The 24,384-nt window shown below is 43.0% G+C and overlaps 2 protein-coding genes and 1 non-coding gene across 4 annotated transcripts; all 3 read right to left on the minus strand.

Annotated features, from left to right (window-relative positions):
* Nucleotides 1–10,051: 10,051 nt before the first annotated feature.
* trnap-agg lies at nucleotides 10,052–10,123 on the minus strand. Its single transcript has one exon. It is a non-coding gene; the product is annotated as a tRNA-Pro (tRNA).
* Nucleotides 10,124–10,779: 656 nt separating this feature from the next.
* On the minus strand, nucleotides 10,780–18,994 carry nt5c3a (5'-nucleotidase, cytosolic IIIA). Of its 2 annotated transcripts, none has more exons than XM_034553247.1 (7): nucleotides 18,802–18,994; nucleotides 13,367–13,465; nucleotides 13,136–13,205; nucleotides 12,823–13,045; nucleotides 12,144–12,306; nucleotides 11,858–12,058; nucleotides 10,780–11,757 (listed from the first exon to the last, which is right to left on the minus strand). In XM_034553247.1, exons 1-7 carry the CDS (start codon nucleotides 18,937–18,939, stop codon nucleotides 11,656–11,658), a joined length of 996 nt encoding a protein of 331 aa, XP_034409138.1. In that variant the 5' UTR covers nucleotides 18,940–18,994; the 3' UTR covers nucleotides 10,780–11,655. The 2 variants fall into 2 exon arrangements, with proteins under 2 accessions (XP_034409138.1, XP_034409139.1); XM_034553248.1 differs by lacking the exon at nucleotides 18,802–18,994 and adding an exon at nucleotides 14,625–14,688.
* Nucleotides 18,995–20,961: 1,967 nt separating this feature from the next.
* On the minus strand, nucleotides 20,962–24,177 carry dctn3 (dynactin 3 (p22)). Its single transcript, XM_034553268.1, has 7 exons — nucleotides 24,021–24,177; nucleotides 22,693–22,777; nucleotides 22,476–22,562; nucleotides 22,190–22,273; nucleotides 21,913–21,971; nucleotides 21,748–21,807; nucleotides 20,962–21,463 (listed from the first exon to the last, which is right to left on the minus strand). Exons 1-7 carry the CDS (start codon nucleotides 24,120–24,122, stop codon nucleotides 21,377–21,379), a joined length of 564 nt encoding a protein of 187 aa, XP_034409159.1. The 5' UTR covers nucleotides 24,123–24,177; the 3' UTR covers nucleotides 20,962–21,376.
* Nucleotides 24,178–24,384: the final 207 nt, after the last annotated feature.

The raw sequence follows: 24,384 nt of genomic DNA on the forward strand, positions 1-24,384 counted from the left end.
GACGCTCAACGGAGAAGCCGGGTGCTTGTGCGCAGGAACGGAAGTAGATGGACTGCCGGGAAAATGAGTTTTTTTTCTTCCAATAAATACGTAGATATTATACGTAAAAAGAAAAAAAAGAGTAGACAGACGTTCACACTTGTAAAACACAACCCTTTTATTAATATAAATATATTAGTTAAATAATCAACTTGTTGTTTTTCATGATGTCTTGGAGGCCATGAGGCCACACCGACTGCCAGGTCATTTCCTAAGATGACCTCTGCTCCCCCCATTGGACGCTGCAGAGGAGCTTCGGCTTCCTCAACCTGCGCCGCCCTCGCGCCGCCAACGCCAACAACTCAGACGGCCGTTCCCAGAAGGCCGAGGCCGGCCCGACGGCGGTCCTGGTCAAAGGAGTCTGAGAGAAGAAAGACGAGACGTGAACTCTCCCAAAATGAAACCAGAACTGAGCGGTTCACGAGCTCCCGGACTCGACTCCTCATTCAGGATCCCGGCCCGGTGGACGCTTCCTGTTCGGCAGCGTCGGGGGGTCCCGTCTCCTCGTGGAGGACTTCACACCTTTTGGACTCCTGAGGCATGAAGAGCACCGTCGTGTTGGAAAACGTCTCATTCGGGACCAAACGTGCCGTTCTTTTTTCCACTAAAAGCAGAAGTACATCGGCTGCCTGCGTACGAGCTCTTTTTAAAAGTGCTTCATCTCTTCTATAATTCATAGAACCGTTAATAATCAAACTGGATCCTTTGTTCCTGTGAACTGAGCAGAGGTTGTGCTTAAAGTCACTTAATTAATCATTTACTGGTGTGTGTGTGTGTGTGTGTGTGTGTGTGTGTGTGTGTGTGTGTGTGTGTGTGTGTGTGTGTGTGTGTGTGTGTAGATGTTCAGGTACTAAGAAAAGTTGTGTATTCATAAGCTACTTAAAGTTTGAGCTTTTCTCTCCTGGTTTCTTCCACCAAGATGGTCGTGTTTTAAATGTTCCTTCGTCTTCTAATATTTAAACGCAACGCGTGTCCTTCCAATACAATAACGGTTATATTGCAGATGTGAAATAGTATGTTGGGCAGAGAGCTATTATTCTACATGCTCTAAAGAATTAAATAAATAATATTCCCTTCTTGTATCTTCGTCCCGATTGTTGGGTGACGTGTAAGTCATGTTGTCCAATGACGAGCCTCCGTATGGTCACGTGACCACACTGGTAACCAGCTGCTCTCTTCCTGGATATTAAATGTTCACCTGCAACTTTCTGTACTGGTCCCAGTAATATCTGTTCATAAAGTAACGTGAAAGGGTTAAGTTTGAGAACGAAAATATGGCCTCAAATACTGATGACATATCTTGTAAAACTATTTGATTTTAAGGGCAAATATATATTATTTACGCAATATTTCAATTTATAAAATGAAAAGTCCACGTCGATGTGCCGTTATCATTTATTAAAACCTCCCTTTAAGGTTTTGAGTTTGTTGTTCCTGCAACCTTTACAGGATTTATCAGATTATTGTTGCTCGCTCTATCAAAATAAAAGCCCCTGCCCTCCAAAATAAAAGCAACAGAGGAGCCCGGACAGAAGCAGGAACCATTTCATGTATTCAACGTTTGAACAAACATTTAGTGCAAGTTTTGCAAAACATGAAATCATCATTCATACAACGAGTTGCGGCAGGATTTAAATGATAGTAATTTAAAATGACATAACTTTACATGGCATTCATAATAATGACAATGATTTACAATCAATCAACGAATGGATATTTAAAGCTATATTTCCCTCTGAAAAGAACATTCCAACCTTTTGAGCACGACAGCGTTTACAGTTCATCTGCAGTCGGCTTTATTATGAATTATTGTTAACGGTTCTTATGTCATCATGCTCTGAAGTATTACTGTGAACCAGGTTCATCACATGCAACACGTGCACGTGGAATAACGTGCACTGAGGCAAGTTTTTCATGGGTTATAAAAAAATAAATGTGAATGATATATGATGTGAAAATTATATTGTTGAAGAGGTTTTTGTAATATTCAGTGCACACCGCCCTGCTGACATAAGAGCCACGTGCACCCACACAGGCCAGCGGAGTGAAACCGATGAACACACGTGCCGAAAATTTACAAGATTCACAGAAATGTAAAAATATTTTAAAAATCAATCAAGTCAAAATGGCAAAAAAGTCCCCAGTTATAGATTTTCTGCATTTAATATCTAATATTCTTTAGTTTTTAAACCTGCTGGTCGGACAAAACAAGCGCACTGTGGATGGAACTTCCTCAAAAACACAATTTACAGGCTAAAGATGGATGAAGTGAAACAATAACACAACAATAAATCACTGGATACATGAACGCCGTAGACCTTCATGTTCATATATATATATATATATATATATATATATATATATATATATATATATATATATATATACATACATAACGGGCATGCATTGCGTGCAACGGGTAGGACCTGGTGCTCCTGATTTAATTTGCTGTTTTAATGCGCGTCATCGATGCCGGCCGCGTGCACGCGCACGTGCTGCTGCTCGGTGTCGTCGTGACTTTACGCCTCGTGACTTGAATTCAGAAAGTTTCTTCTTACCGGCGTGATTAGCATGTTTGGTCTCGAGACGCCGCTCCAGGTGCGCTAGCTTCATGCTACTGTTAGCTAACCAGCGCCTTGAGGGGAGAAGGGGGCGGGGCCATAAGCCGAATGCGGGGGGCGGGGCCATAAGCCGAATGCAGGGGGCGGGGCCATAAAGCTGCGCTGTGAAACAGAGCTTTGACGTAACCGGGGCGGGGCCATAAGTCGAATGCGATGACGTCATCAACTGTAACAGATCAAAGGCACTAAAACATATATAGGGTTAACACTCATTCAGGGGTTATTCCACTCACTGATTAGTTTAAGGATTTACAGGCACGTTATGAGTACCAAAAAGAATATCCAAAGCCAGGAGAAGTTGATGAAAACAATTAATACGACAACAATTAATAACCCTGTAACCAAAAAGATGTCGCTCAACGGCAAGAAGTTGGTGAAGGTAGATAGAGTTCTTGACCTGGAGGACGAACACATTTCGCTCCAGCAAAATACTTTGGAGGAAAGGATTACTATGGAAGACAGAATAAGTAATCTGGAAGCCGAGATCACAAGTTACAGGATAGAGAATATCAAACTGAAAGATATTGTTAAGGACAACAAACTTACAATCCATAATTACTTTCTCAAAGATTCTGAGCGGATGCAGCAGTTGGTGAATGTGGATAGAATTCTTGAACTAGAGGTCGAAAACATGTCGCTCCAGCAAAAATATTTGGAGAAAATGATTAGTGAGGAAAACAGAATAAGTAATCTGGAAGTTCAGAACACAGGTTACAGGAATGAGATTATCAGACTGAACAATTTTCTTAAGGACAGAGACGCTGAAATCGCTGAATTCCTTATAAGAGATTTTGAGCGGCTGGAGGAGAGCCAGAAGATTGAGGGAGATAAAGAAACGCTCGAGGCCAAATACCTTTATGAATCAGAGCAGAGTCGAGAGACGGATAAACAAAACACGTCCGCGCTGACCGAAACGCACCAGAAGGAGATGTCAAAAAAGGAACAGGTCATTAGCTGTTTGCAGGTGGAGATGTTTGCTCTGGAAGACCAAATAAAGGAGTTCTCTGCAGCGTCCAGGGACGGAATGGGTCAAGTTCAAGCTTCCCTGCGCGCTCAACAGCAAGTCAACAGAGAGACAGTGGTGAGGCTTAAAAGAATGGAGATTGAAAAAGACGAAGCCGTCAAAATGAAAGAGAGACAGATGGATTTGGTTAAATCCACTTACAAGGAACTGTGTTCGGCAAAGCAGGTCATTGCCAGACTTGAACAGAGAACGGATGAAGACAAGGAAATAGCTTCTTTAAGAAAACAAGTGACTTCCTTACAACAGACTGTCAACAGTAATGATGACTCAATGGCTGTTGTCCAAAAGAGACCGAAGCTCAAGGTGGGAAAGGATCTAGAGGTCAAATTAAGTGACGCGATATACAAGCTGAAAATAGAATCTCTGGAATTGGACAAGTACAAGGAAGCAGTTAGGGAACAGGACCAAGAGATCTCAGGCCTGAAAGCCAAACTGAAGGCTCAGATGCGGACCGAAAGCATGAACCAGGATGCCGAGAACAAGGAGATGTTAGACAAGGAGAGGAAAGAAGACCAGATCACCTCTGACTACATCAACACGATCAACGACCAGAGGAAAGCGATATGGGATCTGGAGGGGCAGCTCAAGAAGGCGGCAAAGCCTGCCGTCCAGAAGGTACAATCCTGGATCAGGAAAAAAGTCCTGAGAATTCCCAGAGTTCCAGAGGTGTTCCAGGAAATACCGGCTTCTCGCTACGATGAGAATCAGCAGGTTAACTCCAGCCCTCTCAAAGGAGGAGGAGCTGCCTGAGTCTTCTCTTCAGACCAAGGCCTGACATCCTCCGGGCCGCCAGACGAGACCACTCGTATTGACGAGAAGCTGGATGTGCCTGAAGATCTCCTGTAGACGTCTAACCCCTAACCCCCCAAGCCTAACCCACGTCAACCTCAACGCCATCTTTGTGGGTTTTCTCCGAGTGATTCGGTTTCCCCACATAAATAATCGTGATGATTAAAAATACACCAAACAAGCCTAACCCCCCCGACCCCCCCCCCCCCCCATCTCAACACCATCTTTGTGGGTTTTCTCCGAGTGATTTCGGTTTCCCCACATAAATAATCGTGATGATTAAAAAATACACCAAACAAGCCTAACCCCCCCGACCCCCCCCCCCCCCCCATCTCAACACCATCTTTGTGGGTTTTCTCCGAGTGATTCGGTTTCCCCACATAAATAATCGTGATGATTAAAAATACAACAAACAAGCCTAACCCCCCGACCCCCCCCCCCCCCCCCCCCCCCCATCTCAACACCATCTTTGTGGGATTCCTCCGAGTGATTCGGTTTCCCCACATAAATAATCGTGATGATTAAAAATACAACAAACAAGCCTAACCCCCCCGACCCCCCCCCCCCCCCCCCCCATCTCAACACCATCTTTGTGGGATTCCTCCGAGTGATTCGGTTTCCCCACATAAATAATCGTGATGATTAAAAATACAACAAACAAGCCTAACCCCCTAAGGGAGAGAGGGATGGAGAGATGGAGGGAGGGAGGGAAAGTGAGAGGGAGGGAGGGAGGGAAGGAGAGAGAGAGAGTGAGAGGGAGAGAGAGAGAGAGAGAGAGAGAGTGATGGAGAGACAGGCGGCGCGTCGACTGCGAGTGAAAATAAACTGGTCGATATCTTCAGGCCGTGACGTGTAACAAGCACGACAAGTTTGGGGCAGATTCAAGTCCAGTTGAGCCACTAGGGGGCGCTTTGAGAATGTGAACAGATACATGCACCATGTGTCTCTACGTGAAGTGTAGACCACGTCATGTAAATTGAAGGTAAAAAAAAAAAGTGCTGAAAAAAGTTGCCCTGGCCTGGATTCGAACACATGACGCGAAGTTGATGAAAACAATTAATACGACAACAATTAACAACCCTGTAACCAAAAAGATGCAGCTCAACATCAAGCAGTTGGTGAAGGTAGATAGAGTTCTTGACCTGGAGAACGAACACATGTGGCTCCAGCAAAAAACTTTGGAGGAAAGGATTACTATGGAAAACAGAATAAGTAATCTGGAAGACGATATCACAAGTTACAGGATAGAGAATATCAAACTGACAGATATTGTTAATGACAACAAACTTACAATCTATAATTACTTTCTGAAAGATTTGTAGCGGATGCAGCGGATTGGGAAGAGTCAGAAAGAGCTAGAAAAACTGGATGCTGAAAACCTTTATGAATCAGATCAGAGTCGAGAGACGGATAAACAAAACATGTCCGCGCTGATCGAAACGCACCAGAGGGAGATGTCAGAAAAGGAACAGGTCATTAGCTGTTTGCAGGTGGAGATGTTTGCTCTGGAAGAACAAATAAAGGAGTTCTCTACAGCGTCCAGGGAAGAAATGGGTAACGTTCAAGCTTCCCTGCACGCTCAACAGCAAGTCAACAGAGAGACAGTGGTGAGGCTTGAAAAAATGGAGATTGAAAAAGACGAAGCCGTCAAAACGAAAGACAGACAGATGGATTTGGTTAAATCCACTTACAACAAACTCTGTTCCGCAAAGGAGGACATTGCCAGACTTGAACAGAGAACGGATGAACTCAAGGAAATGGATTCTTTAAGAAAAGAAGTGACTTCCTTACAACAGACTGTCAACAGTAAAGACTCAGAGATATTCAATCTCAGCAAGATTCATGAATTAGAAGAATCCATAAAACAAAAAGACAACTCAATGGCTGTTGTCCAAGAGATACTGAAGCTCGAGGTGGGAAAGGATCTAGAGGTCAAATTAAGTGACGCGATATACAAGCTGAAAATAGAATCTCTGGAATTGGACAAGTACAAGGAAGCAGTTAGGGAACAGGACCAAGAGATCTCAGGCCTGAAAGCCAAACTGAGGAAGGAGAAGGAGAAGAACGTGACATTGGAGCACCAACAGCATGCCATCAAGGCGGACCTTGATGCATCCATGCAGTTGATATCAGATAAGCCTGCATTTCATAAAAGCCTCTTGGCTCTTCAAAGTCGCTACTGTGATGCCAATGCCAAAGCGATGGTGCACCCAAAGGACCCCGCCTCGGCCGGGGTTAAGATACTGGCTCAAACTGTACGCACTCAGATGCGGACCGAAAGCATGAACCAGGATGCCGAGAACAAGGAGATGTTAGACAAGGAGAGGAAAGACCAGATCACCTCTGACTACATCAACACGATCAACGACCAGAGGAAAGCGATATGGGATCTGGAGGGGCAGCTCAAGAAGGCGGCAAAGCCTGCCGTCCAGAAGGTACAATCCTGGATCAGGAAAAAAGTCCTGAGAATTCCCAGAGTTCCAGAGGTGTTCCAGGAAATACCGGCTTCTCGCTACGATGAGAATCAGCAGGTTAACTCCAGCCCTCTCAAAGGAGGAGGAGCTGCCTGAGTCTTCTCTTCAGACCAAGGCCTGACATCCTCCGGGCCGCCAGACGAGACCACTCGTATTGACGAGAAGCTGGATGTGCCTGAAGATCTCCTGTAGACGTCTAACCCCTAACCCCCCAAGCCTAACCCACGTTAGTTGTGGGTTTTCTCCGAGTGATTCGGTTTCCCCACATAAATAATCGTGATGATTAAAAATACAACAAACAAGCCTAACCCCCCCGACCCCCCCCCCCCCCCCATCTCAACACCATCTTTGTGGGATTCCTCCGAGTGATTCGGTTTCCCCACATAAATAATCGTGACAAGCCCACCTCAACCATAACCCCCAACCATAACCCCCCAACCATAACCCCATCTCAACCTTAATTCAGTTTCCCCAACATAAATGTTTCTGTGTCTGTGTGTCTGTCTGTCTGTCTGTGTGTCTGTCTGTCTGTCTGTGTCTGTCTGTCTGTCTGTCTGTCTGTCTGTCTGTCTGTCTGTCTGTCTGTCTGTCTGTGTGTCTGTCTGTCTGTCTGTCTGTGTGTGTGTCTGTCTGTCTGTCTGTCTGTCTGTCTGTCTGTCTGTCTGTGTGTCTGTCTGTCTGTCTGTCTGTCTGTCTGTCTGTCTGTCTGTCTGTGTGTCTGTCTGTCTGTCTGTCTGTCTGTCTGTGTGTCTGTCTGTCTGTCTGTCTGTCTGTCTGTCTGTCTGTGTTTTCATGCATTTAAACAACCTGAACAGATGATGGACATTTTTACACGTTATTCTGCATGTTGACTATAGGTGGCAATAGTTTAAAACTACATTAATCATGTATTAAATGAAATAAAGGCCGATTATGCATTCATATAAATGCTATGCAGGTTGTGCTTGACCTTTGCCCTCATGTAGCCTAAAGCGAGCAGAAGACACTGGTGATGGTCCTCCTGGTTTCCTGGGATGGGGTTCGATTCCCTGCAGTGTCCGGCACGTTCTTGGCGTCGACATGAATCATTCAGTAAATGATGGTAATTTAGAGTCAAACAGACCATAAAGCAGGGTATGCTTTAGGGCGGGGCTACAGGGTGATTGACAGGTCGACACCAGAGACGTACCTGCCGTCTCTACGTCCCTCCTCCTCAGTCCACATACGGTCACTTCCTGTTTACTGGGAGAAAACGAGGTTTAATGGCGCTGCTCGCGATCGAGGTCGTGTATTACAAAGAGTTTACAAGTTGGAGGGTCAACACAAATAAAGAACTGTATGGATTATGTGGTATCAAATGAATGACACTGTGTGTAATATGCAAATGTATCAATTATAATTATGGGATCTATTAAGTGATAGTGGAAGGAATCCAGAAAACATCAAGAACCCACTGAATAAGTGAATGTAAGCAAGGACACAGCCTGGAGAATGGAGCCGATGAGAGGAAGCACTGAGGCCTGAGGACCGCTCAGGAATGTGGACCGACACCTCACATGGATCCACAGAACCAGGTCTGGACCAATCCATGGACTAGCAGAGGAGGAAGGGGGTTGACTTGAAGGCTACAAGGCTGGAGGAAGATCAGCAGATCTTTGGTAGCCGATCAGGGGGCGGGCCCTGGATCTCTGTTCCATGGGATATATTGTGTGTAATTATTAGTGTGATTCCATTTGTAATTGTGTTTGCCGTACTTTTTAAATAAATCATTTGGATCGTAACTGGAACCATCGATTGGGCTTGTTTTTGTTGGACGGAGCTCTCAGATGAGGAAACTCTCTTGGAGAAAGACGTCATTTCTTACCGGTTGCAAAAAACCATCATCTCCAGTTTTCAGCGTTAACGTTCATCCTGGTTGGGGGTTCGATTCCCTGCACGTTTTGGACATGAAAGCATTTTCTACTATCTATTAATAATCAGAAACGTCAAACTAATGTTTTAAACTTCCATTCAGGAATATATAAATAAGTAACTATTTATTTATTTTAAAGCTGTACCAAAGGACGAGGATTACTAATGAAATGAATATTAAACATATACAGAACATTCTAAATTCACCAAAAGAGTATTAGACGGACGTTCAACATTTTATTAAATTAAACTTAAATAAGTTAAGTAATTAACTTTTTTCACATATGCACCTAAACAATATACAAAACTAATAAATACAAAAAACTAAAGCAACCATCTGTTTCCATACTTTAGCCACATATTTAAACATAAAGCTTTTTTTATAGAGAAATTTCTGTATAAAAACTTCTACACGAGACCATGAATTATACACACACACACACACACACACTGAGCACATACACTCTCACAATGCATCTATATGTTGGGGAACACACACACACACACACACTGAGCACATACACTCTCACAATGCATCTATATGTTGGGGAACACACACACACACACACTGAGCACATACACTCTCACAATGCATCTATATGTTGGGGAACACACACACACACACACTGAGCACATACACTCTCACAATGCATCTATATGTTGGGGAACACACACACACACACTGAGCACATACACTCTCACAATGCATCTATATGTTGGGGAACACATACACACACACACACACACACACACACACAGATGTTGCAGCAGCTCAAAGACGGAAATAAGCACAGATGAATAAATAAAAAAATAAGAGGTATAAGTATAAGAGAAGCAATAAAAGACAAATGTAGGAGCCGAGTGCAGCGCCGTGGGCTTACAGACGTATGCACCCACAATGCACCTTGGTAGCCGTGGGTCCTTTGTTATGAGTTAAAGCAACACGTTGTGATTAGTAGCACTAGTGTGTGACCCAAAAGGAATAAGAAATTCAGTTTTTCATTTTGCATCTAATGTTGGAAACGATTTAATTTACTTTAATATTATTTTCTTTTTGTTGAAGATGTTATGCGTTTGTCTTATTATTCTATTCTATTTGTTGCATACATGGTGACTTACAGACAGTGAAGGAAAGCCTAGTTTGATGACCAGTCAGTATGAATAAGATAACTTTATTTTAGACCCAAGTGAGGAGTAACCTTAAGCAAAAGAGTGGGCTCGTCCGGGATTTGAACCCGGGACCTCTCGCACCCTAAGCGAGAATCATACCCCTAGACCAACGAGCCACGTTCCAGGACGCAGACCGTCTGCTAGAGAACTCACTCAATGCCACGTTGGCCCGACTTCAGCCTCCTAACAGTTTACAGACTTCATCAGTTGGACTTCTGGGCCGTTTGGCACCACCTGCAGGACGCGTTTGGTACCGCGCCCCAAAACCTCCACAACCTAAGAAATATGATCAAACTGAGATCTGTATCATCAACAGCTGAAGTAGAGGTGATCTACATGCTTTCATCTCTTCCCCTATTCACTATTGTAATGCACTTTTCTTTTTGTGTATTTCACTTCTTTTATTTTTCACCCTTGTGTGTGTGTGTGTGTGTGTGTGTGTGTACACTTCCACATCTCAGCATTTACTCTAAATATTGATCAAAGTACTACAAATAAAAAGTCGTGGTACCTCGTTTTGTTCCTGTATTCGTATTAAAACTACGATATGAAGCATTGCTATTATTGATATTTTGATATGTATCAGAAGCATTTCTTCCTGTTCCAGATGTGAGAAACAGTGAAATAAAACATTAAGATTAAATCTCTTTTTGATGAACTCAAACGCCTGATAAATAAATGTACTTATAGTAAAACATGAATCAGCCGTGCAGAGTATTTCACCTTTAAACTCTTTTAAAAAGCTTCGGGATTTGTGCTCCAGAGTCTCGGCTCACAAAAAAAAAAAAGGAACATTTTATTGCATTTTCAAAATCACACCAACAAAGAAAAAGAGAGAAGAAAGCCATCTGCTTATAAAAATACAACACGCCCGTCCACGCTTCTGGAGATCACTCCAAAAAAACCGCAATAAAAACCAAATACATTAGAACGGCCACATGTACAGCATGACGTCATCCCCCCGTTTCATACATTTGCTTCTTTTTAAAAAGGTAACGATGAGAAAAGGCAACATGCAGGTGATAGCAGCACATTAAAGACACAGAGAACACAACAGGAAGACACGTTTACTTTCAACCTCCACCCGAAAACACCACCCGGATGAACACGAGAGCTCTTACCCACAGAGTCCACTCAATTTTATTTAATTAAATAGGTCATGTTCTGGGTTTTAATGAGCCGCATATACTTCTAGATATATTGTAATATTGATATTCTGCAGCGCCTCTCACTTTGGTTCGCAGTCGTAATTCCCCCTAACGACCACAAGGGGTCATCTCTAGACTTACTCAACACACCCCTTTAACCTTAAACACTGGGGTCGGCCATCTTGGTTCCACACGACGAGAACGATAACGTTTACAAACTCTTCTGTGCACGAACGGAAAAAATAAATAAACAAAAGATGACCACACGCGAGAATATATAAAGTGCGTTTCCTCACATCGGAATCTCACTTTTGGTTATTCTTTCGGGAAAAAAACTATTCAAAACGGACACAACTATTTATTCAGGATGTAAAATGTCTTCCAAAAAGGCTTTTTCTTTTCTTTGTTTTTCTTTAAAGGTGGATGTTGGAAGGTTGATCCAGAGGGATGGGGGTCCGGGGGTCTGGGGGGGTGTTAGAAGTCTGACCGGCCCCGTAGAGTTATAGAACCTTCTGGAGGATGGCGTTGGGCACCTCCAGAGTCTCGTCCTTCACCAGGACGATGTCGTAAGAGTCCAGATATTTGTCGAGCCGCTCTTCCACCTGCAGAGTGAGACGGGAAGGAGAATCAGACACCAGGACCAGGACCAGAAGTACGCCGAGTCCGTGCACCGATCTGAAAACTCGACATTAGAGAGGGAACCTTGTCGTTGAGGAAGCCGATCTTGAGGATGTTCTCCACGTGGGGCGCGGCGTCGGCCATGCTGAGGTCGCCCAGCGAGTCGCCCATGAGGATGACGTTGCAGGACTCCTTCACCTGCTTGAAGTACTCCGTGTTCCTCAGGGCGCCGTCGTGCTTGTTGTACACGTGGATCAGCTCGCCCTTGAAGCCCTTCAGGACACCCTGCGGGGAGAGGGAGCGGAGGAGGTCACACCGGAACACCTCGAGGTCAGAGGTCAGAAGGAACGCCCGGCGGAGGAGGACTCACGTTCTCGTCGAAGTCCATGAAGTTGGACACCACCTTGACGTTGGGGTGGTAGACGCCCGCCTGGCGGATGATCTCCTCCAGGACGTCGCCCAGCCCGGCGGAGAAGATGAAGACGGGCACGTCGTGCTGCTGCAGGCGGTCGAAGAAGTGCTCGTACCCGTCCCTGAAAGCAGCGCAGAGGGACAGCGAGTCATTCTGGGGGAAAGGTGACCTCGGACTGGGATTCTTTCACTGGATCGTTGCAGAAAATAAAACTCGTGTACGATAATCTTCACTGATAATTCAGTCTTTTGTGATGCTTGAATTGTAAAGTAAGAAGCCAACGTTATAAAGGAGGACTAGTGTTCTAGTTCTAGTCTTTTAGACTCTTTTCTTTTTAAAGTATTTCCTGATTTTAATATCGTAGAACAAAACAATTAAAATCTCTTCTGCTTGTGTTCAACAATCACTCACTTCCTGCAGAGTACTCATAGATACAAACATGTCGCATTTTGAATGGATCGTAAATAAATAAATAAATAAAACAATTGTTTCTTTTTGTTCTATTTTTTTTGCAAACAATAGATAAACAAATATTAAACGGCATCAGAAACGCATTCATTCAAAAAGAGACAAAAAAAGTGTTTTCTGATCGGCAGCCTCCCCACTTTCTAGACTAAATACCCACAATGCAACGCACCTGAGCGCCGCGTCGGACTCCCTCACCACCTCCGCCAGCTTGTCTCTCTCCAGGCGCTGCTCCACCAGCAGCGTGTGCGACTTGAAGTACCACTCCACCATGAAGGGGTACTTCTCCTCCATGGTGAGGTGGGGGTCCACCTCGACGGGGTAGTACTTGTTCTTCAGCTGCAGCAGCTTCGCCCGGCACTCCTCCGTCACCAGCTTGCAGTTATCGATGATGTCTGCTCGGAGAAAAGGGGAGAAGGACCGCGTCAGAATGCAGGGTTTTAAAACGTCCGGTGATAAGGAGGACGTGGCCGGGCGGCGCTCACTGTGGCACGTCGGGCAGCGGTTGCCGTTGACGGCGAACTTGCTGAGCGTCATGTCGAAGTCTGTGATGATCTGCAGCGGAGAAAAAGATTTCATGAACCACTCAGTGTGGAGGAACATGGGAGAGGGAGGGGGAGAGAGAGAGAGAGAGAGAACCACACAAAAGGGCTGCTAGAGGCCCGTGAGCTTCAGCACCACCGGGTGGCGCCGTTGCACCAGGACAGGACTCTAACCTGCAGCTTGGAGGCTCCTCCTTTAATGAGGCCACAGATGATCTGCTCCACCCTCTCGGGGTCCCTCATGTGGACCGTGGACTTCTCGAACTGAGGCATCTGGAGAGAGGGGGGGAGAGGGAGAGAGAGAGAGAGAGAGAGAGAGAGAGAGAAAGAGACGATGTCATTACTTTGGGGGAGGAGTCACACAGCAGCTGATTGCCGGTATTGCGTAACAAGCCGGCAGCAACACACCCTGCAGAGAGCCGGTGACCTTCGACCTTTTCTTGGAGCCGCTCGTGACTCCACGGGGCGGTTCTTTAATTGGTTCTTTGTTTGGTTCTTTGTTTGGTTCTTTGTTTGGTTCTTTGTTTGGTTCTTTAATTGGTTCTTTGTTTGGTTCCGTTTGGTTCTTTAATTGATTCTTTAGGATCGTGATGAAGAAGAAGAGACACTCGGAGGTTTATTGGAAATCATTCGGCATGAAAGAAAAAGCTCTAAAATAACTCGTTTTATCCACGGATTTATCGCCCGATAGGAGAGAACATTCAGGAGTCATGTTGCGACATATCGATCGACTTTTGGCTTCTCGCGATACACACACACACACACACACACACGTACTCGTACGTACGCACACACACGGCTCAATAGATGCAGTTATGAATATTGAACCGTCCGTTCTGATGCAGCTGGAGGGCAGAAACACGACACCCAGAACACAAACTAAAAATAACACACACACACACACACACACACACACACACACACACCTTTATTTGTGCGTTTTATTTACCATTAAACTGGATATTTGGACATTTAAAGACATAATAATCTTTACCTTTGAGAAACTGGCATTTTTTTATATCTTCCCAACGTTTCACCGACCAAAACGATTAATAGAAATGATCGAGAGAATAAATTGCACATCAAATCGATAATGAAGATCCTAAAAGTGACACCGCGTCACATTCCTGAGCCGTATTTATATAAATATATAAGCATGTCGCACATTTAACGGGCCTGATCTAAGCAACCAGAGGTTAAGGGTTCAGGTACATTCCAAGCAGCACATACTGAGGTCAAAGGTCAAAGCATCCCAACATCAGAGGAGGACATTCAGGAGGATTTTTTAAAGTGTTATTTCTTTTTTATACTTTCAACCAAAAGTGTCCAAAGTCTGAATTATAACCACACACACACACACACACACACACACACACACACACACACACACACACACACAGACACACACACACACACACACACACACACTTACCGCGGGTCTGTTGTGTCGGCTAAAACGAGAGCGAGGAAAAGATGATGTGTCTGCAGAGGGTTTTTATATCTACGGCAACAGGAGGGAGGCGGCCAGGGGGGCGTTGCCCAACATGACTCCTCCCCCTTTACAGAGCGGTTTAAATGCCACGATTATTCTCCCCATAAACGCTTCATTCGTCATATTTAACGATGCGCGTGGGTTTTAAAAGACGCCGTGTCCAACGACTTCCCCACAAGCTTCTTTAAAGCTGGTTAAGACTTTAAAACATGAATATATTATATAAATATGAACAGTTTTATATAAAATTATACGATTGTGTACAAAATAAGTGTTATTTTGTTAGGATAGTTGTTTATAAGAATAATATTGATTGTAAAAGACTTTCATATTTAATATGGAAAGAAATCAGACATTATATTACAATGGATGAAGAATAGTAACGCAATAAAAACACTAAACACACACACAATGAACAGCTGACCCATGTCAACACACACACATCGGTATAAATAGACGTGGAATGGGGCCAGCGGAGGAAAAGTCACATTCGTAACCGACCCGTCGTCCAATAATGTGACCTTTGACCCCGCGAAAAGAAAACCCTTTTAAAAATCAAATCGGAGAGGGTGGACTCTCTTTCGGTGCTGCTACTGCTGAGCACACACATTTCACACACACACACACACACACACATTTCACACACACACACATTTCACACACACATTTCTCACACACACACACACACATACATTTCACACGGGTCAAGGTTCAGCGTGGTTTGGTCCAACAATGGTCGGTCACGCTGATGGACACACACACACACTCACACACTCACACACACACAGTCTCGAGGCCAATGACAACACCATAGGTGTGTGTGTCGGGCGTCCTTCCATCAGAGGGTCGGCGGTTCGATCCCCCGGCTCCGCTAGCCCACGTCGATGTGTCCTTGGGCGAAGACACTTAAACCCCGAAAAATGTTCCGATAACACACGTTTACCCTCCAGCACAATGACAGCAAACTCCGGGGGCGGAGCCTGTGCGATGGCTCCTCCCCCGTCTCTGCGGGTACGAGCCTGCAGACTGAACGCAGCGGTCTCATGGAGGTCTATCGCGATCTGTGGTTACAGCTGCTGGTTCACGAGGACCCGGACTATTGTTTTCTTCTTCTGTCGTCCCCAAAAAATCATAACGACGCTCTGAAGTCAGTCAAACATTTAAAAAGAACTCTCAATGTTTTACGTGTACTTTGTTACAGTACTTTATTGCTTTATAATTCAAATGATAAAGAAGTTGTATTTGTATGAATTAAAACACATTTTAATGGTGTATTATTATTAGGAGGTAAGTGTAAACAGCTCATAACTCATCTCTAATAATTATTTGATATTCATGTGAAAGCATCTGGATTTATTCTAGTTCACCAACACCACATTTGACTAGATTAAACGTTATAATTTATATAATATAACAAACAGCGTGGCGGCTTACGTTAAAACTTAAAACAAACAGAACGATATCAGATCTCAGGTCAGATCTCAGGAGCCGGCTCTAATCTGCTCGCTGCGCTTATTAAATAAACAAGAGACATAAATCACACTGAAGATGGAAATTAGGAGTCAAGGAGGGAGGAATGGAGGTGTGTTCTCAGTAGTTCTACTAGGACTAATACCACGACTACAACGTCTACTCCCACCAGTACTAATACATACAAAAATACTACCGCAACTTCCACTACTATCAACAATACTGCTAATCTACGTCAATCCACCTGTTACCACTTCTCCTTATCCCCCTCCGGCTACCGGGGCAACACGGGGCTCTTCATCAGCTCCCTTTGGCCCCGCCCCCTCACTAGGAAGTGCTCTAGGTCGTCATGGTGACGGACATATGTCGCCGCTGATAAAGAAGCTTTGCCAGGGGAAAAAAAACAATTTTATTTAATTTTTCATGAAACTTGGTGGGAGGAAGAAGCCATTAATGTGTGTTAATGCACTTTTTTATGGCTGTGACAAAAGCCTAAATATATATATATATATATATATATATATATATATATATATATATATATATATACATATACATATATATATATATATATATATACATATATATACACACACACAATAAAAAAATATAACGAATGTTCTCGTTCAAGATATCGTGCTGCGAGAGATTTTTGGTCAAATTGGAGAATTTGGTCCAACGTGTGGATAACAATAATATTGAATAATTAACAAACCCTAATCCACTTCATTAAATGGAGAAGATCCTCTCTTCAAAATGATTATTAAATCAAATGTCTTTGTCCCTCTGCATGTCTAAACCACCGTTCTCGTTGTGCAACGCTGCTGTGTAGTAAAAACTATTGAAATAAATACTGCTTGTTGTTTTGGTCTTCATATGCCTCTCCTCCTTTCCACAAATACACATAAAGAAAACACAGAGCAGCTGTAGCTCAGCGCTGCCCTCTAGAGGATGGACGGGTCAAAGCACACAGAGGAGCGCAAGTAGAGGTGGAGGTTTATTTTGAAAACCAAGCATGTAACTAGAAGGGAAACTTGTACGTTTCCTGTGAACACGGGGCTTTATTTTGAAAAGAAACCACGCGTCTAACCAGCGGAAAACTGACATCAAACGGAGGCTAGAGGGCGACCTAAAGCCTCGTAGTTCGACTAGTATAATGAAATAATACATAATCATCGGGAACGCGCTACAACAACTCGCCCAGTGTGAATCCCTCAGACGGAGAACATGAACATGAATAATTCCTCGACGTCTTTTACTCAGTTTAACACTCAAAGTGCAGGTGTTGCTCCGGATGGAACTGAGGTTTCTTCTCTGAAGATTATTCACCGTCCTCATACGCGTGTGAAACACATGGAGCCATCTTTAGTGTTTCAGTACGTCTGAAAGGACACAGCTGGGAGTTTTTAAAAGAGACGAAACTCGCTCCGCGGAGGAATGTGCCCGTAAAAAAAACAGGGGGGGGGGGGGGGCTTCAGAGCGGATGTTGGTGTGCTTCTGCAGAAACGGGGGGGGGGGGGGCCGCATCGGAAGCAGACGGTCGCAAGTTTCCGTGCTGAAGGTCGGACAGGAAACCAGCTAAACGGAGAGGCTACTGGACCCCCAGAGCTCCTCCTCTGCTTTAATAAATACAATACATGCATCTGATTCCAGCTGACTCATGATAACCTGCCCCTCCCTCCATGTGCCTCTGTTGGGTAGACAGAGCGCACAACTATGCACCTGTAAAGGTGTGGCCACATAACTCATGAGGAGTCACATGAATGTATGGAGACAAGGACACGCCCTGAAACGGCTGCTCGATATCGGGACGTACCAATAATAAAAATAATAATAATAATAATAAGGAGTGGCCAAATATTAGAAACTACTTGATGAGAATATAAACATGTGTTTATATTTATGCATGTGTTTTTCTTGGACATTAAATCCTCACGTGGGTACTTGAGGGAGGGTTTAAGTTTAATAGAAATTATATTATATTTTAAGATATAGGATACAAATCTGAATGTGTATAGAAATGTTTCTAAAAACATGTTTGTTTTTTTAAAAAGTCAAACGCATCTTGGCACGTGCCCCTTTGCCCCCAGTGGACTAGTCATCATTTGGGGACGTTAATGATTCCTGTGCTGCTTAACGTAACAACCCCCAAACTGATCCCAGAACAGTGGAAACAGCTGATCCCGCTGCTGTCTGAGCTCCATGGTGTCTAAACAGAAAGAAAGAGATGACCTCTAAAACACACACACACACACACACACACACACACGCACACACTGCTGTTGTTGTTTTAGGGGACAGTCGCGCCTGCGCAGAGCATCATGCAGGGCCCACTACTGACGAGCCTCTTCCGGGCGTGGTTTTCGGAATAAAAGCTGTGCGTGTTAAAGGATACTACCAGTAATGATAATGTATTTAATGCCTGGCTCGTTGCGTCTAGATGTTCACATACTTTATATGCGTCAAGTAGTCACAATTATAAATAATACAAAAAACTGCCAAGAAGCAACGTTACTGCGCGCTCTTATTCTGAAGGGCACTTCTGGTTCTCTCGTCGCTTCCGCCGTGGTCTTGACGCAGGCGCAGAGCGGGCGGGCGGGCGTCTGCGTTGTTTTTAATCTTTTAGGTTTTTATCCAGTGCACTCACCATCTCTATGATCCGGGTCTTCTTCCCCGCTCGCTTCTTCTTGGCCACGATGTACTGGGCCAGCACCACGCCGCCGAACAGCGCGCACACGCTGGCGCTGGCCGCGGCTCCGACCTTCACCACGGCCGTCCTGTCCATCGAAGGGGCCGCTGTGTCTCCACCGAGCCGCCGCACCGGAGACGGACGCAAGATCTTCTATGCCGAAGCGGGGGAGGAGTCACTCCGTTTGATATGTGGCGGCCGACGTTTTTATTTAAAAAAAAAATAATAATAATTTTAGACATCAAGCTAATTATTTGACCTGAATTTGCTAGTTATTTCTTATTTGGTAAGCTAACGTAAAAGTCAGGATATTTCTGAATGTATATTAATATAGTCTGACCTAGGAGGTAACTCTGCATCCCCTGACACTGTATTATTCCCCCGTTTCTCTAAAGTTAAATATAAAATACTTAATTAACTTCAAAATAACTAAATAAAAAATCGTTAATAATCCCCTGACCCTGTATTATTCCCCCTTTTCTCTAAAGTTAAATATAAAATACTTAATTAACTTCAAAATAACTAAATAAAAAATCGTTAATAATCCCCTGACCCTGTATTATTCCCCCGTTTCTCTAAAGTTAAATATAAAATACTTAATTAACTTCAAAATAACTAAATAAAAAATCGTTAATAATCCCCTGACCCTGTATTATTCCCCCGTTTCTCTAAAGTTAAATATAAAATACTTAATTAACTTCAAAATAACTAAATAAAAATCGTTAATAATCCCCTGACCCTGTATTATTCCCCCGTTTCTCTAAAGTTAAATATAAAATACTTAATTAACTTCAAAATAACTAAATAAAAGTTGTTAATAATCCCCTGACCCTGTATTATTCCACAATTTTTCTCTAAAGTTAAATATAAAATACTTATTTAACTTCAAAATAACTAAATAAAAGTCGTTAATAATCCCCTGACCCTGTATTATTCCCCCTTTTCTCTAAAGTTAAATATAAAATACTTAATTAACTTCAGAATACCTAAATAAAAATCGTTAATAATCCCCTCACCCTGTATTATTCCACAATTTATCTGTAAAGTTAAATATAAAATACTTAATTAACTTCAAAATACCTAAATAAAAGTTGTTAATAATCCCCTGACCCTGTATTATTCCACAATTTTTCTCTAAAGTTAAATATAAAATACTTAATTAACTTCAAAATAACTAAATAAAAGTCGTTAATAATCCCCTGACCCTGTATTATTCCACAATTTCTCTGTAAAGTTAAATATAAAATACTTAATTAACTTCAAAATACCTAAATAAAAGTCGTTAATAATACATGTTAAATTAATTAACAAACATATTGCTGTATTGAGGGTCATCTACGCAGCCTTGGTGTCCCTTTTAGATGACGACACAGGCTTTGGTTATATCTTATGTATCTATTAAAATTGGTCTGCAAAAGAAATATACGTTTGTATGTTTATTTGGTTAGTTAGTAGGTAAAAAAAACAGCACTTTCTCTTCACACGTCTGAATGATCCCGCCCTGCATATCCTGCTCTTCATGCACAGGAGTTACGTGGTTATAACGTATATAAATATAATTCATTTGGGCATACAGTAAACTTCAGTGGTGACCTACAAAAGCCTTAACAGCATGTTTTAATTACTAATTACTGACATGTGTAAATTACCATCATTTTGACGAATTCAGCTAAATGGACTAATGTATAACTAATGTGTAACGGTAGAATAAGAATCTGTTACTGTAGTTTGTTTTAGGGCACAAAGGAATATTGCTTTTTTAAATTGTATTCTGCTGCAGACTTTGTTTTTGGAAAGCATCTCTCAGAATAGACAATCTTTGTCGGCTGCTATCAGTTGGCTCTTCGCCTCTGACGTCACTGGCTGGCCCCTCTAGGGAGAGATGAAGATTGTGTGTGTGTGTGTGTGTGTGTGTGTGTGGGGGGGGGATCCTGTCGTTCAACAAATGGTTTATTTATTTAAGCAAAACCACCTCACAGCCTCAGCTGGAGAGCAACGGAGCTTATGTAGAAGAGTTTGAGTATTTAACAGGAGAGGAAACCCTTAAATGTGTGTGTGTGTGTGTGTGTGTGTGTGTGTGTGTGTAGCTTTGAACAGACGACACACACACTAGAGAAGTCAGAGAAAACAGTAGTAGATATTTATTGTAGTAAGCGCAGTTTTTACAACGTCAACCAGAGAGGAAATCTAAAGCCATGAAGAGGGTGTGTGTGTGTGTGTGTGTGTGTGTGTGTGTAGTCTTGTGACTGCGTTTACAAGTCGAGTCAATACGCAAACACAAAAAGCTCCATTGTCTGAAATAAAAACAGTTCCTCCGGTTTTTATATTTGGAACAACTTTGATTTTAAGTCAGAGGATTAGTTTGAATATTATCAAAATAAATTACAAACAATATGCTGACTGGCTGATTAATTTAAATGCTGGTTACAAATGGATAATTAATATACAAGTGACGTGTGTGTGCGTGTGCGTGTGTGTGTGTGTGTGTGTGTGCGTGCGTGTGTGTGCGTGTGCGTGTGTGTGATGACAGTAACTACTCCACAGGCCGAATGCCCTTGTCGTCCTCCAGCTTCCTCAGGGTCTCGTCCCACTGGGTGAACTGCTTAGACAGCAGGAACATCTGCCAATCACAGGTCCGGGGTCAGTTTACGTCAACGAGAGGTAAACGAGACCACAACAACAACAACAACAACAACAAAATACACGAGCGGCAATCTGAATTTATTTTGCAACAGGAGCGAGACAAACTATCCAAGGATTATTATTGTGTCTTTTATCTCTCAAGAGGAGCTTTTAATTACATTTAGAACAGTTTAAGTGTAAAACACCTTTTATTTCTATTTACTGGAATAAATAAAAATGTATAATATTTTTTTTCCCTAGAGCAATAAAATAAATGCCCACCATTTTGTTGTATTCCTCAAAAAGCTTCTTCACTTCCAGAGACTGAGCTTCAGTTTGGTCCTGAGAGAGAAACATCGGGTCAACAGCTGAAACACAGAGGCTGATGGGGACAGGATGTGTGTGTGTGTGTGTGTGTGTGTGTGTGTGTGTGTGTGTGTGTGTTACCTGCTCTTTGATGTGGATCTGTGACAGGCGCTGGAGCTTGGTGGCGTGTTCTGGTACATCTGGAGGCCACAGAAACACACACTCAAACACCACATTACTGATTTAAATAAACGTTGTCAGGTTATTTTCTTTATAAAATGACTTCACACAGAAGCTCAAAACATGAATGACATGCTGCCAATGAAAAAACAGAGCGGCTGTTCTGTGTGACAACAGTAGATAAACAGTAATAGATTTAATAATTTAGTAATCAGCTTTAAAAATAAAACATGCCCACCTCTGATGTAGGTGCTGTCCAGCAGCGGCTGCATGTTGCTGACCTGCTCCAGCAGAGCAGCCTGGGAAAGCAGGAAGTCCTCCTCTGAAACACAAAGAAGTGAATCTTCTCTATGCATTAACTTGCATATTACACAATATAACAACGTTGACCTTTACGTGCATCGTATTAAATGAATAACAAACGCCGAATATGAAGAAACTCTCTGACATTAACGTGATTGCGGTTGTGAATTGGGACTTATTTGGATTCTGTTGATCCGTCACAGGGTCCTCCGGGTTCTTACCGGCGAGAATGAACTCCAGCTTCATCGCGTCTGGCACGGTGATGTGGTCGGTGAACTGGGGGTCCAGGTACTTCAGCAGGTCCTCGACTGCACCGCAACGTCAACAAATGGGATCAAAGCCTCACCAAACACACCCCGCCTGCTCTTAACACCCTGTTTGGCATTTTTTTGGTAATGAAGTTACCAGCCCTGTAATCTCGGCTGCGGCGACACTCACTCTTCTTGTGCAGGATCTTCACTCGCTCCCTCTTGTTGGCCGTGTTGGTCAAGCCGGCCTGGATCCTGGCCAGAGACTCGGCACACTGCCGGACAAAAGGCCACAGGTTAGATTTAAAAGATTTAGATCCATTTTAAAATCGACGTGTCGGAGCAGGTTTGAGTGCAGCGAGTGGTGAAGACTCTTCAAGAGTAGCGTGGAGGAAGTGTGGAGCAACACGGAGAAATAGTTATTTTTATTTACTTTCTTCTCCGATTAGAACTGGAGGTTTATTACTTTCCAAAAGGAACATCTGGAACGAGCACATCTACGAGTAAACACTACGTTTATACCTGCAAATCAAAGTCAACTAACTACTGGGACTTTCTCCACTCCTGCAACAACAACAACAACAACAACATGTGACCACTTCAGGGCTCCGTTTTGTAAGCGAGACGCGTTCCTCAGGTCATGTGACGCTCTGAAGAGAAGCTCCATTCACTGGCTCAAAAGGAGCATGTTTTTTGGCCAATCTTCTACTAAATTATTGCAGACTATTTTAATATTGTTTTATACAACCCAGAGTTTCAGCTTGATAGTTCAGAAAGTCCAGGAAACCAGTAACTTCAGTTTCAAACTCGGCCATCTTGCTGGTGATAGATCACCCGTGTAATTCATCGATCTATAGCAGCAAATAGTTAAACATGTGTTTCATCAGCCCAAGAGTCCAGAACCAAAACAACACAAATATAAAAACCGGTGTGACGTGTGTTTATGACCACAGAGGGGGCTGTGTGGCATTGTGGGAGTTGTAGTCAAAACAAAAACACACCTGGACAGGCAGGATGTACAAATAAAATATCTGAAAAGTAACTTCAATCATTTCACAGATGTAGATTTTATTTCATAACATGGAAGAAAAACACCTCGAATGTGTACTTTAAGTAAATCTAGTTAATTACATTTTTATTAATTAAGTTTACTCAATTTAGACTTTTTCATTTTTTATTAAATTCCAGCCACGAACAGACAGAAACAGTGAATAATAATGATAATAATAAATAACAACAATAACTAATAATAATAATAGCGATAACTGACAGCTAGTTAACCCCCCCATCTCCTTGAGAAGGATCGCTTAAGCTACGCAGCAGCTGCTTGAATAATAAATAAATACACTAATTAGTGATAAACGCGTATTGTTGTGCAGGAAAAATACACACAAATATATTAAAAAGGGCGTTTACTTAAGCCCACCGTGTGCTAACAGCTGACTAGCTTCTCTCCTAGCCGCCCTGTTCATCAGAATATAGTTTATTATTGTTATTATTATAATAACGTGGACGAACCTTGACGGGTTTTACACTTTTGTTTCGTCTCTCTCCGTAAATTTGACCCTCCAGCGTCTGGAGACGCATCTCCAGGTCGACCGTGTCCGACGTGTTATCCATTCTTGAAGCTCCTGGAAACTAAAAAAAGAGAGACGGCGCGGAGTGATTACGTCACTGGTTTTACGGGGGAGACGTCGCGTATTGATGACGCGCCGCGATCACGAATTCGTCGAGTTTTTAATATCTGTGACAATGCGGTGGTCTTTATTATTATCTGTATACACACGCAAGATATTTGGACCTCGAACTACATTTTTTTTATTGAAACATGTTAATTAAAAAAAAAACTTTCTAAATACTATTTTTTAAAGCGACTGCAGTA

This window comes from Cyclopterus lumpus, chromosome 16, assembly GCF_009769545.1.
Source record: "Cyclopterus lumpus isolate fCycLum1 chromosome 16, fCycLum1.pri, whole genome shotgun sequence".
Lineage (NCBI taxonomy): Eukaryota > Metazoa > Chordata > Actinopteri > Perciformes > Cyclopteridae > Cyclopterus > Cyclopterus lumpus.

Bases quoted from the DNA above. Each gene is read 5' to 3' on its own strand.
- nt5c3a (XM_034553247.1), bottom strand. From the start codon at position 18,939: ATGGACAGGACGGCCGTGGTGAAGGTCGGAGCCGCGGCCAGCGCCAGC. The intron at 13,466-18,801 runs GTGAGTGCACTG...CCCTCTCTCCAG, and splicing joins AGACCCGGATCATAGAGATG to ATGCCTCAGTTCGAGAAGTC. The intron at 13,206-13,366 runs GTTAGAGTCCTG...TCTCCGCTGCAG, and splicing joins GAGGAGCCTCCAAGCTGCAG to ATCATCACAGACTTCGACAT.
- dctn3 (XM_034553268.1), bottom strand. From the start codon at position 24,122: ATGGATAACACGTCGGACACGGTCGACCTGGAGATGCGTCTCCAGACG. The intron at 22,563-22,692 runs GTGAGTGTCGCC...GTTGCGGTGCAG, and splicing joins GAAGATCCTGCACAAGAAGA to TCGAGGACCTGCTGAAGTAC. The intron at 22,274-22,475 runs GTAAGAACCCGG...TTTGTGTTTCAG, and splicing joins GCTGGAGTTCATTCTCGCCG to AGGAGGACTTCCTGCTTTCC.